We start from the raw sequence: 13626 nt of genomic DNA, 5'->3' as shown, positions 1-13626 counted from the left end.
CTCTCTCTCTCTCTCTCTCTCTCTCTCTCTCTCTCTCTCTCTCTCTCTCTCTCTCTCTCTCTCTCTCTCTCTCCCACCATCAGTGGTCCAGTGTAACACGATTGACTCCTTCAAAAATAAGCTCGACCGTCACTTCCTTCAACTTAATATCAACTAGAGTAGAAATGCAACGTTTTGGAGTCTTCTGATTAATGTAAAATCACTTAGGTTTAAGGACAGACCACCAAGTCTGGACCATGGGGTCTGTGTGGTCTGATTTTCTATGTAAATCTATGTAAATCTCTCTCGGCGTCAAACTCAAAAGCGTTCAATGTGTCAAGGACCTGGGTGTCAAGATCGCGTCGAAACCTCAAATTCTCACAGCAATGCATCGATGCACAAATAAAGCGAACAGAAACACTTGAAACACTTGAAACACTTTAATATGCTTAAATATATTATTGAAAAGTTTTGTATTAATTATTAACATAAGCATCCCATAGGAAGCAAAGCTTTTTGGGGAAAACAGGATTTGTAGACAATGTAACGTGTACCATAAAACGTGTAAATACTGAAGGAAAGCCAGAAGCTCCCCAACCAACCCAGTGCCTAGTGCCTAGGCACGTATATGTATGAAGGAGTTATATGGTAGATACATACATATACATAAAAACATAGGTTTTATAAAACACTTTTACCAGAATGTTGGGCTTCATTAAAAAAAACTTTTTACTCAAGAATAAAGATGTAATACTTCCGCTCTACAATAGTTTAGTCAGACCCCACTTGGAATATGCGATACAGTTTTGGTCTCCCCACCACGCAAAGGACATTGCTAAATTAGGTTTTTCAGCGTCGGGCAACAAAAATGATCCCTTCCTTGCGCAACAAATCCTACGATCGAAGAGAGGCTTTCCGCTCTCAACATGTTCTCACTTGAGAAACGTCGCCCCCGAGGAAAACCGATCGAATGTTTTAAGATACTTAATAGTTTCATGAATGTGGACAAATCAAAATTGTTTATGATCGATGACACTTTGCGTACGAGGAACAATGGTATAAAACTTAAATGTAGACATGTAAATTCAGACTGCCAAAATTCTTCTTCACTAATTTTAACGTTGTAGTGCGAGAATGGAACAAGCTCCCACCTTCAGTGGTCCAGTGTAACACGATTGAATCCTTTAAAAACAAGCTCGACCGTCACTTCCTTAAACTTAATATTAACTAGAGTTGAAATGCAAAGTTTTGGAGCCATCCGATTCGGGCAGCTTTCCATATTTTTACTCATCCCGTAATATTTCAATATTTTCTCTCTTTACAATATTTTAACGTGGGAGACAATGTGTGTGTGTGTGTGTGTGTGTGTGTGTGTGTGTGTGTGTGAGAGAGAGAGAGAGAGAGAGAGAGAGAGAGATTTTTTACATATTTACATCGATTTAAATAGAAAATCAGACCACTGGTCTCGCCACACCGACAGCTCTGAGTTGTTAATTTACCAATAGATGAGAGCTATATTTCCCATTGACATGGGGACATCATCGGCACTTCTGGCTGCGAAAACAAGCAATACAATTCAAGTGTGTAAGCTCTGCCTACCTGCCACGACCCTATTAAGGGATTCGCCCTTGGACATTTAATTAAACACGTGTAAGGTGTTGCTACGTGACCTTTACGTATGCTGGCGATGATTCTAGATGAATTTCAAATACGTAACTTTAATATTTGTGGTAGGTCATTTTTTGTCCAAAAGTCATCAGAATAGCATTAAAAATAAAACAAAGATTAAGCTATGCCTATGGCATTTCGGGCACTCTTCTGCCGGTTAAATTCCTTGAAGTGTCAAATAAGTAGCCGTTCAAAATTTACCCTTTCCGCTTGCCATACCTACATACTGTTCGTACCAGGGACTGCGATCTCGAACGTGCATCTCTAGAAACTTCCTCATGTTTTGCCAGTTATCCACCTGAGCCTTGCATACACCTTGTGGCTCTCCACCCCAAATCATTATTATCTTTTGCCCTGTCAAATCATAAATACTGTATCCAGAGAATGTATTATAGGGCGGCTCAATAATATGTCCTGCTCCAGAATAGACAACAGTGTGGCATTTGCCCTCCCGACCGTACAGCCTCATGCGGTGTGTTATGGCCTCAAGGGGCACCTTGCTGCGCATCCCGTCCTCTTCACCGGATATCAGCAGGAAATGTGTATTTTCTGGTGCAGTCTCGATAGGTGGCATAGACGGGTGATCGTACGTCACTTTTTTCTTTAAGGCGTTTTCTTTGATCGTGATCATATTTTGTTCATCTAAATCATATAATGTTGCGTCAAGCGTTACACCCTTCCAAAGTTCTTTTCCTTGGTACGTGGTTGACGTGTCACCCACCAACATCCCTCCGATGGACACCACCGCTGTTACTTTTGCTAGGTGGATGCCCATGGCTAACCCGAAGCTGCCTCCTTTGCTTGAGCTGAGCACCCCACACCGATCAGGGATCACGTCAGGCTGCTTCAGGAGGTACTCCACTGCTTCTTCGAAATATTCAAGGTCCATCGTCGTTAATATTTTAGGAAGATCATCGTAGTTGAAATAGGCGATGGCTAAACAAGCGAAGCCCCTTGAGGCCAACATAGCTGAAAAATTAAAGAAAAAAAATTAAGTGCATTTCTAGAGTACAGATCTCAGTCATCGCTAATAAGACAGAGTATATCAAAGTGCAGAAAAAAACACTGAAAATTACATGCTCTGTATTCCTTAAGTCCACCGAAACCGCCGAAAATATCGACGATTGCAGGATGGGGTCCTGAACCAGCCGGGAAAAAGACAGTCCCTCGAACTCTTTCGTGAGTGACTGGCACACGTCGCACGCCAGGACCCATGATGTGGCGCTCCAGCAGAGCTGAAGCTATTCCATTGCTGACGGTACTTTCCTCCAGGGTTAGGTGACCCTCGTGGACTAAGAGTGTCATCTGGAAGAAGGCAAAGTGTGACTACTATCAGGCCAAAAGAATTAAATGATAAAATTATTGCCCTTTGAAATAAAGCATAATGCTAGATGTGCAGCATGTAAATAACATTCACTTGTAACTTCACTTGCCCGAAGCAGAAAGTCCCCAAACCCATTTAAGGGTAGGTTACTTTTTTGGGGCCAACTAGGCAAATCCCGTTTCCGACTTGTTTAGGTGGTTCAGTGTTAGATACATGAACCCGGAAAGTTTGTTTTCCTATTCTTGGATATATATATATATATATATATATATATATATATATATATATATATATATATATATATATATATATATATATATATATATATATATATATATATATATATATATATATATATATATATATATATATATATATATATATATATATATATATATATATATATATATATATATATATATATATATATATATATATATATATATATATATATATATATATATATATATATATATATATATATATATATATATATATATATATATATATATATGATGACTCTGGTGAAGTAATCAATACTCTTACAAAAGAGAATAAGATTCTTATAAGACTAAAAGAGAATATTCTTAAGAAAATAATCAATGCCGAATTAGCTATCACATTCAATGAGACATGCATAAAAGAGAATCTCCTGCCCATATACACCCTGAATATATATATATATATATATATATATATATATATATATATATATATATAGATATATATATATATATATATATATATATATATATATATATATATATATATATATATATATATATATATATATATATATATATATATATATATATATATATATATATATATATATATATATATATATATATATATATATATATATATATATATATATATATATATATATATATATATATATATATATATATATATATATATATATATATATATATATATATATATACTAAAGAACTATAGATGGAATATCTCTTCTTTCACATGTGGGGAAGATATATGAAAAAGTACTATAGAAGAGATTAAGATTAACAGTGAAAAATAAGCTGAAAGAAGGACATTACAGATTTAAACCCCCAAGGGGCACAGCAGATGCAATATTCACACTGAAATTGGTAATGGAAAAGAACTGGGAGTGGGATCAGTATGTATTCATTGCACTTGTTGAACCAGAAAAAAAAACATTCGATACAATGCCAGAGGGAGAAATATGGGAAACCTTAGAGGATCCAACATATAATATAGAACTCTCCTTAGTTAGAGCTATAAGGAGCCTTTACAGAAATTGTGCCAGTGCGATGAGGACCCAACTAAGTGAGGACAAATGGTTCAACGTAACTGAAGGCGGGCGTTAGGCAGGGTGGTGTGTTATCGGCATTTCTGTTCATGATTTTCATGGACCGGTGTATGAAGAGATTAAAATTTGGAGACAAGGTGACGACATTGGTCTATACCGACGATATTGCACTTGTTGCTAAATCCCTAGTCGTTCGGCAGGATTTTTTGAGTGGTTGGAACGAAGACTTAAAGAGAAGTGGAATGAAAATAAATGCCAATAAGAACGAGGGGATGATGGTAGCAAGAGAGAGAGGAAATTGAGATACGAATAGACGGAGTAAAACTGCATCTGGTGGAAGATTTCAACTACCTAGGAGTCATAGTAAATGAAAGGTATCTTATGGAAAAAGAAATAACAAAGAATCGAAAGTTACACCAACAATTTAAGATTAATGTATAGTCACTACTAAAGGAAAGATTCATTCCACTAAACAAAATAATTTTAAGACCAGTTTTAACATACGGATTGGAGACTTATACATTAACAACAAGGCTAAAGAGTAAGATACAAGCTGCAGATATGAAAGTGTTGCGTTTGATTAAAGAAGCAACACGAACAGATAGATTGAGAAATGACGATGTCAGGAACGAGCTGAACAATGAATCAATATTAGAATTTGTAGAAAGAAATCAGGTGAGATGGTATGGACATGTCAAGAGGATGAAAGAGAAAAGATACCTTACCAAATATTATCAGTGGAAGCCGTAAGGAAGGAGGCCGGCCGGTGGGCAGACATACAAAGAGGTGGAACGATGGGGTTCGGGAAGAACTGAGGCGAGAGGATCAACAATGGAGGTGGTGGAGGGAGAACAATGTGGACCATGCCAGATGGAGAAGTTTTGCGAGAGTCCCCCTGGGAAAGCCTATCGCCGCTATAGGCAGCACACACACACACACACACACACACACACACACACACACACTTTGAAACATCATTTTCCGAGGGAATCCTGTTATATCCAGTTATTGAGGTGTAAACATATATCCTGTTATTTGAATACAGTAATAGCAAAGATGATATCCACCTCACCTTCCAAGGGGAAGTGCAGTCTTCTTTTTGGAGGCGTGTGTATTTGAAGGGATATTCAGTAAGGGTGGAAAATAAACCTGCTGGGAAAACACCTGTGTAGGCCCCGCCCACGGCCTCGCTTTCCTCCACATCCACCCTCCCGCTTTCGTCACTCACATACTGGGCGAAGGTGTGGAACTGTTGAATAAAAAAACATATTATATATATATATATATATATATATATATATATATATATATATATATATATATATATATATATATATATATATATATATATATATATATATATATATAAACTGATAAAGATAATAGTGAAAGCTAACGCTAATCGCTAACCGCTAACTTTTTTATAGTATGGATTTACTTCGGTTCAGTTTTTTGTCTCTAAAACCCTTAAAAGCAGTCCTATAGTCTGTTCAGAGCATGAAGTCGGTTCAAGGTGTGGCAGATTCTTGAATTCCCATGAGTGCGGCGCTGCCAGTTCGACCGCCAGTTATCAGATTAACACCGTCTCCCTATCTACCCACCCACAACCATAGCTGGGCGTTATCGAGATAAGTTATCGCGATACTTTATCGCTGATAACAAAATCGGGTTATCGACCATCCGCTACTTATTTATATAAATATCGGTATCTTCGTTAATTTTGTAACCAAACTAGCGATAATCGCTACTTTTTTCCGCCTCAAAAAAAAAAAAAAAACGTCTCCTTCTCCCTACTGCGCATGCGTGGCCCGGTGTTGTATGAAAAAAACTTCGGGGTATGAAATATGTTCGGTGAAGAGATTTCATACTTAGATCACATTAAAACGTTGTCATTTTTTTTTATTAGACTCAAAAACCACTATATCAGAGTGAAATATCATTTAACTTTACCCCCAAAATGATTATTCTCTACCTGAAATTTGCGATCCCGTTGTAAAGAGCGCAAGCAGAGACCAGCGGCTTGTGTTATCAATCACGTGGCGGCGTGGCGCGTGGCCTCTCAGCTGCGTCTCGAGTGACAGAACGAGTCCCAGTGTTCCGGTTCCCAGTGGTTCAGTGCTGCTTTACTGAAGTGACTGTTAAAGTGTTAATGGTGATAAGTAAGAATAGCTGAATAAGTAGTGATGGGCCAGTTCACGAGAGACCAGTGTTTGTAAACAAAAACTCCAGCTTTTGACGGCGGGAACGCCAAATAACACAACACCGGTTCAGGCGTTTCCAGCATTACCGTCCATAAGTACGTGTCAACGTGTGGTTTTCAGATTTTGTAAGTTTTCAAAAATATAGATAATGAAAATTTGAATTCATCTGTTTTTTATTTGAAATATCAATATAGTATCGTTTTCGCCTATCGGACTTATCGCTAGCTAGTATCGGAATTGTGGATTTATATCGGGTATTGGTTATCGGTTATCGCCTATATTTGTGTCTCCAGTTAACGAATATCGGTTATCACCGATAAGGTTTTCCATTATCAGTAATCGGGTATCGGGAATAAGGTTTTCTGTTATCGTGCCCACCTATGCCCACAACCCACCTGTTTATCTCTCTCTCTCTCCCTCTCGACCCGGGGGAGGGACCTAAGGGGCATAGCTGGGCGTTATCGCGATAAGTTATCGCGATACTTTATCGCTGATAACAAAATCGGATTATCGACCATCCGCTACTTATTTAAATATATATCGGTATCTTCGTTACTTTTGTAACCAAACTAGCGATAATCGCTACTTTTTTCCGCCTCAGAAAAAAACGTTGTCTCCCTGCATGGCCCGGTGTTGTATGAAAAAACTTCGGGGTATGAAATATCTTCGGTGATGAGATTTCATACTTAGACCATGAAAATTAAAACACTAGGTTATTTTTTATGCTACTCAAAAATCAATATATCATAGAGAAAAATCATTTAACTTTGCCCCGGAAATGAATATTCACAGCCTCAAATTTGATATTCTATATTCGTTTGTGAGCATGCCATGATACTGAAGGCACCCGGTGTTGTGTTATTTGGTGTCCCATCGTCAAAACCTGGCGCTTGTGTTTACAAACACTGGTCTCTCGTGAATTGCGCATGGTCAGACCAGTAAGTGCAGACCTGTACAGTCTCACAAAGCTTGCTAACACATTAAGAGTAGTTGCTGGAAAGCTGAATCAAACATACAGTACCACCATCCTCGCTGTTTCTAGAACGACACTCTGTACATATAAATACAACTCGTACAGAGTGTCGTTCTAGAAACAGCGAGGATGGTGGTAGTGGTACTATATGTCTGATTCAGCCTTCCAGCAACTCTTAATTACGGTTTAAAAGCTTTGTGAGACTGTACAGGTCTACGCTTGCTGGTCTGAGCATACACCGTTCACGAGAGACCAGTGTTTGTAAACAATTTTTGACGGTGGGGACGCCAAATAACACAACACCGGTTCAGGCATTTCTAGTATTACCGTCCATATGTACGTGTCAACGTGTGGTTTTAAGGTTTTGTAAGTTTCCTAAAATACAGATAATGAAAATTTGAATTCATCAATGTTTTTTCTATCTGAAATATCAATATAGTATCGTTTTCGCCTATCGGACTTATCGCTAGCTAGTATCGGAATTGTGGATTTATATCGGGTATCGGTTATCGGTTACCGCCTATATTTGTATCTCTAGTTAACAGAGCTGGGCGCGTTACTGGATATCGGGTAGTCCGGTACCGCTCCTCCGCACCTCGAAACACATATAGTCCGTACCTGTACTTCCGCGCCTAAAATTTTTTCACTCGTTCCGGTACCGCACCTCCGGTACCGTACCCAAAACTATTAAAGCGCGCCTGAAAAATCTAGTCCGTACCTTAAAAAAAAGAAATACAAGGCAATACTGCAGCACCTTGGGTTCTTGCTATCCGTGCACGTGGTGTTGTCATTGATGACGCACTTCCTTTAAGACGGACGACAAACGGTATATTTTGAACCGGGCCGTAAATCTGAATGAGTGACGTCACTCAAGTGGCGGGAAAACATGCCCTGCAGCACAGACCGCGTAAACGACCGGAAGTATTACTGCAGAGCGCGGACTGTTTGTCGTTTTCATTTTTTTTATCCTTGAAAACCTCAGGTGCGGAGGTACGGACTTAAAATACTGCCGTTCCGCACCTGTTACTTCCGCACTTTTGAAAAACTTTCCGCACTTCGGACCTCCGCACCTCGTTTAAAGGTCCGCAGGTCCGGAGGAGCGGAGGTGCGGACAGAGGTACGGAAGTGCCCAGCTCTGCTAGTTAACGAATATCGGTTATCGCCGTTAAGGTTTTTCATTATCAGTTATCGGTTATCGGGAATAAGGTTTTCTGTTATCGTGCCCAGCTATGCTAAGGGGACACGCCGACCACCACCACCATCACCACTACCACCACCACCACCAAAACGTGGCACCATGGGAAAAAAATCTCTGCCACATGTCATAGAATTTATACAAATCGTTGTTATAATCCTAAACATCGACACTCATTGTACTATGTAGCTTCCTTTACTATATATACAATATATAAAATATCACTTTCAAATAGCACATGGATGGGAAATAATAGAAAGACGCATGTACGAAGATTAATTTGGCAGCATAGCTAGAGGTAAACGACGATACCAGCTCCACCCTGAACCGACTTCATGCTCTGAACAGACTATAGTGACCTTGAGCTTTCCAGAAAGGTATAGCATGTATGGTCTCCTTGGGGTGGCACATGACGCACTGGAAATGCAAGACATTGGTGTTCGTCATATCTCTTGATTTAATTAATGACAAAGTACTTTTCCAGGTGGGGCCACGAGTTCTGGAACTTCTTGGACTCTGGGTCGGTTTCATCAAAAGTCCCAAGTCCTTGGAAGTGTGCTCAAGGAGTCCCAAGCGTGCTTGGCGTCAGCTTGAGTGTCCTCCGCCTCACCCACAGCTCAGGCGGAACAAAAACGTCCTCACTCGGGTCACCTTAATCCTTATATGACGTCGATAACGATAAACAAGGCGACAATAATGAACACGATTATACACTGACAACGTCGCAGCTGAACTAAACAAAGAGCCCAACAAGCAACAACAAGAAGAGAAGAGAAAGAAGCCTCCAGTTTATCCTAAATCCGTATATTTTACCCAAGATTTCCCGCAAATTTTCGCATTTTTTACTTTTTACCATAACTGAGACTTATTTTTATTATTTTAAGTTTATTTTTTGTCAGGTGGAAAATATAGAATTCTTGTTATTAATCCCGAGTTCAAAGAGTTGGAAATGAAAGATGCATTACCTTAAAATACCAAAACATTTCCCTAATAATTGTCCAATTAACCTACTTTAAGGCGTGATTTACCCAAAAGTGGAAGCCCTGGAATTAATGAAATATTGTGGCTCAACTGGTGCTGTGTCTGCTCAGTGCCCAGTGCCCACAACGGACAAGAACGACCGTGTATGAATTTTAAGTGGACTTCAGTTAGCGGAGGAAGAACTACATAATTGGTCCGCTAACTGTTTCCAAAGTCAGCGAAAACGCTAATCAGCTAACGAAAGAGTTAGCTTTGCTAATTAGCGGTTAGCGGATTAGCGGAACCTAGCCCACCACTGTATAATATGCGTAGCCTATACATATATATATATATATATATATATATATATATATATATATATATATATATATATATATATATATATATATATATATATATGTGTGTGTGTGTGTGTGTGTGTGTGTGTGTGTGTGTGTGTGGTCTTAGCTGGACGTCCCACACACTCAAGGAAAGTGATGCGTATTCTATAGCCTCTCCTTTCCAGGTGTAGTGATCGCCGTAAAGCCACTGTCTGGCTTGTCAGGCAGGTCACTTGCCTCTCCTCGTAGAACCACCTTCATGCGATGTCCCTGTTGTGTGCTATGTTGTGGCGCGACCGATCGAATACCCGGCGGTATAACTGGGTGGGCAGGTTGGGCTCGTTAGCCTTGGTTGGCAGCGAACCTAAGAGAAGGGCAATTCTCACTCCAAACTCGGGCAGTTCGTCTAGGAATAGGAAAACTATTTCAAGCCCTCAAAAGCCAGGTGTGCTGCGCGAAGACCTTAGGTCAATGGACGCTTGGGCTTCCAGCAACCGTGCCCCTGCCATTAGATTACGGCTTCACTGCCTTGTGAGTCATCTTCGGGAGAAGAAGCCCGTTTTGACGGGCCTGTCGGCCGTCAATGACGTCATCGACGGCGACGACAGTGGAAACCGGTGTAACGGGAGGCAATAAATATCATTTGTTAAAAACTGGAAGTGTGGCAACAACGCACACCGGGTGTAAACAAAGTTAACAAACCCACAGGTGTGGCGGGAAGATTGGTGGCAAATATATATATATATATATATATATATATATATATATATATATATATATATATATATATATATATATATATATATATATATATTCTTCTGCTGCAGAGAACACCCGAGGGTCATTTGCGAACTATTTCAGTTCCTCCCATACCAAAATTATATTGTGAACAGAGAGCGACTTCAATAGGCAGGCAGATGGTTGGGAATTCAATCAACTGTTGTTTTTAGTTGTTCATCAGCAGAGCAGACCTCAGAGCCTGCCTTGGACTGGAGTGTATGTTAAGTTGTCTGCGAGTGTGGTTGTCCTGCCATTCCACATGTAATGATCTGTAGCATTTAATAATAATTTGAAGGCTTGAAATAATTGTTGGCGTGGCCAGAACCTTCGCCTCCTCCTAACTGGCCTGCCTTCTGACCCAGTAGCAAGTATATAAAAGCAGCAATTAAAAAGTCGCTGTCGTCCATGGGGTTCATGCTTTGTTTGTCAACAAGCGGCGTGACGGATCCCATCTCCTCAGTACCGAGCGGCGAGCGCCCACCATTTTTGTGACGTCATTTTGACGTCGACGGGACCGTCAAAACGGGATAGTGGGAACCCGGCCTAAACCCTACACAAATCTGGAGTGGAGCCCCTAAGGCGGCTGGTCGTCAACTAGACTTCCTTCCGGTAACTCCTGCAGCCAAGTTGGTGCCAAATGTATTGCTCTGCTTTCATTTGTAGTTCATCAGCGAGGCCGAGAGGGGGATCCTAGCTAGTGATTGGCCTAACCAGGATCTTCGTATACTCATCCCCCTGCAGACTTGCGCCCTGGAGAGCTAGGTCACTCCAGTGCCGCTGTTCACAGCGCCAGAAACAACACGGGAGGTAACAAAGTCCAAGTCCTTGGAAGTGTGCTCAAGGAGTCCCAAGCATGCGAGAAACCTTGGGCATGTTTCACGAAAGCTCCCAAGCCTTGGAACTCTGCCTATCCCGCTCGCCGCCTTGGGAGGCCGTGCGGGGTCTCCCAAGCGCTCCCAAGGAAGGTTCCAAGCGTCTGACTGTAAACATGGCAGCCCGTGAACAACCCCGCCAGCACCGACCAAGGAATTTTCGCCCGAGAAGGGACATCTTTAACGAGTACGATGACACCGAGTTCAAGAAGAGGTACACGCGATTGGCGTAAGCTCGGACGCTACAGGTTGTCTCCGACGGTGGAAGGGTCATCGCATCCCATTGGTCAGCTATCGCCCGCCTCAAGCTGGGCTGCCCCCAGCCAGTAAGGTGCTGACTCGCCACAGCCTGCGTGCTTGAATGGGTACACCGACAAGCGAGCTATAAACCTCGCACCAGGCAAAGAACATCGAAAGAAGAAACCATTGATCTTGCGACCAGCAAGCTGGAATGGCAGGACGATATGTGTCCTGGCCTCTCCGATGATCTAGGCTACGTCAAATTGATAATTCCAGGAAAACAGCCATCTTCAACCGAGAGCTCAAGAGGCTCGACATTGACATTGCTGCACTCCCAGGACAGCAGCATCGGCAGCTTGTCAGCTTGGTATCAGTGAGCGGGACTTGAACGTTGGTCCCCTAACCTCTCCCACTTTTTTTTATCAACATCGCTGAACAAAAGAAGAATAAATCGCCGCGACTTACCTTATGTCCCGAGTCGTTATGGGTGGTGAGAGTGAGGGTGACGTTTTTCTTTGGCGTCAGACCGCTCACATTGATGCTTGTGGGCACATCGTGAAGGCAAACCCGCGGCGTCACTTCAACCTTGACTCTGCTGCTTCTGCCGTCTCTTTCGCTACCCAGATCAGCCATGACTCCTGAAAAAAGGGTGTTCTCACTGAATCAGTAAAAGTGTACAATTCACAAACATTATAGTGTGTGATGTAATGTTTGAATAAATTACTTTATAATTAAATGTCCGTACTGTCAAATACGGTGTGTGCTGATGTTGCAAAATGTTCATTTTTCCAGATTTTTTCTTGTTTTTTCATATGAATCGAAGTTTGGCTTAGGTTAGTGGAGTTCCTCAGCACACATAGTAGGAGTACCTACATACGTTCATATTGTCACTGAATTTTCAAAACCAGATGGCTGAACGAGAGAAAATAAAATAATTTCTTCTCTTTCATGCAGGCATTCTCCTAAGATAACTAAATTAAATATACTAATAATTTAGGACTTTACCGGTATACAAGAACACAAACTACTTACCAAATTTAAGGTGACGGGTGTCCGTGAAAGTGGTGATTGAGAAGCTCCGCGTGTGTGTGATCGTCACTGTCGGTTCTCATGTAAGTGTTTTTGATTAGATGAGATTATGCTTTTAGTTTCTCCGGATAGTCTCTTATCAGATAACGGCCGGGGTTGATGTTTATTCATTTGAGATTGATAGTGAATGAACTAAGACAACCAACTGAAAAATACAAATGCTATATACATAGGAACTTATATTTTCTTAAAAAATTGTTACAGGTTTGTTTCTGTACGCTCTGTCTTCTTAAAAGTACCAAAACGGAGCAATATTGATCATGTCTCTTCAAATATTTCGTTGGGGATTCTTAACAGTACCAAAACGGAGCAATTACCTAATGATCATGTTTCTTCAAATATTATATTCTTTCGAGGAACGCTGTTTGTACCACACAAACTGCTTCAGGCTCACACCAAGTTTGCTTCACACGCTTATGAGGATTAATGGAAAAAGAAGTAGCATATGCGTAGTTTGTTAACTACCGTGACGGATATTAGGATGCATTATCAGTGCACTTAGAACAACCATTGGCCTTGTAAATAGTGTTAAGTACAAAATATGTTCTACTTTATTGTAAGTGGGTTTAACTATAAAGGCATATAAGGGTTTTCTTATAACCCTTTCAATACGGTGATGCAGACGTTGGTGTCACAGTATGGAAAGTGTTAAGAGGAAATGGAAGATAATTAATCCTCTTCTAAACCTCTTAATCATCTTCCATTTCCTC

At 40.6% G+C, this 13626-nt stretch overlaps 1 protein-coding gene across 1 annotated transcript; it reads right to left on the bottom strand.

Moving 5' to 3' along the window:
- Nucleotides 1-404: 404 nt before the first annotated feature.
- On the bottom strand, nucleotides 405-12978 carry LOC126981741 (acyl-coenzyme A thioesterase 1-like). Its single transcript, XM_050833260.1, has 5 exons — nucleotides 12860-12978; nucleotides 12293-12465; nucleotides 5338-5514; nucleotides 2724-2952; nucleotides 405-2616 (listed from the first exon to the last, which is right to left on the bottom strand). The coding sequence occupies exons 2-5, from the start codon at nucleotides 12458-12460 to the stop codon at nucleotides 1838-1840; spliced, it is 1353 nt and encodes a 450-aa protein (XP_050689217.1). The 5' UTR covers nucleotides 12461-12465; nucleotides 12860-12978; the 3' UTR covers nucleotides 405-1837.
- Nucleotides 12979-13626: the final 648 nt, after the last annotated feature.

The sequence above is a fragment of the Eriocheir sinensis genome, chromosome 49, assembly GCF_024679095.1.
Source record: "Eriocheir sinensis breed Jianghai 21 chromosome 49, ASM2467909v1, whole genome shotgun sequence".
NCBI classification, from domain to species: domain Eukaryota; kingdom Metazoa; phylum Arthropoda; class Malacostraca; order Decapoda; family Varunidae; genus Eriocheir; species Eriocheir sinensis.
The sequence above is the reverse complement of the archived record's forward strand: the minus strand, read 5'-3'. Positions and strand labels throughout refer to the sequence as shown.

Coding starts and splice junctions, on each gene's coding strand:
- LOC126981741 (XM_050833260.1), bottom strand. CDS start 12,460: ATGGCTGATCTGGGTAGCGAAAGAGACGGCAGAAGCAGCAGAGTCAAG. Junction 2,953..5,337: donor ACTGCACTTCCCCTTGGAAG/GTGAGGTGGATA, acceptor GCCTTCTTCCAG/ATGACACTCTTAGTCCACGA. Junction 2,617..2,723: donor ACTTAAGGAATACAGAGCAT/GTAATTTTCAGT, acceptor TTAATTTTTCAG/CTATGTTGGCCTCAAGGGGC.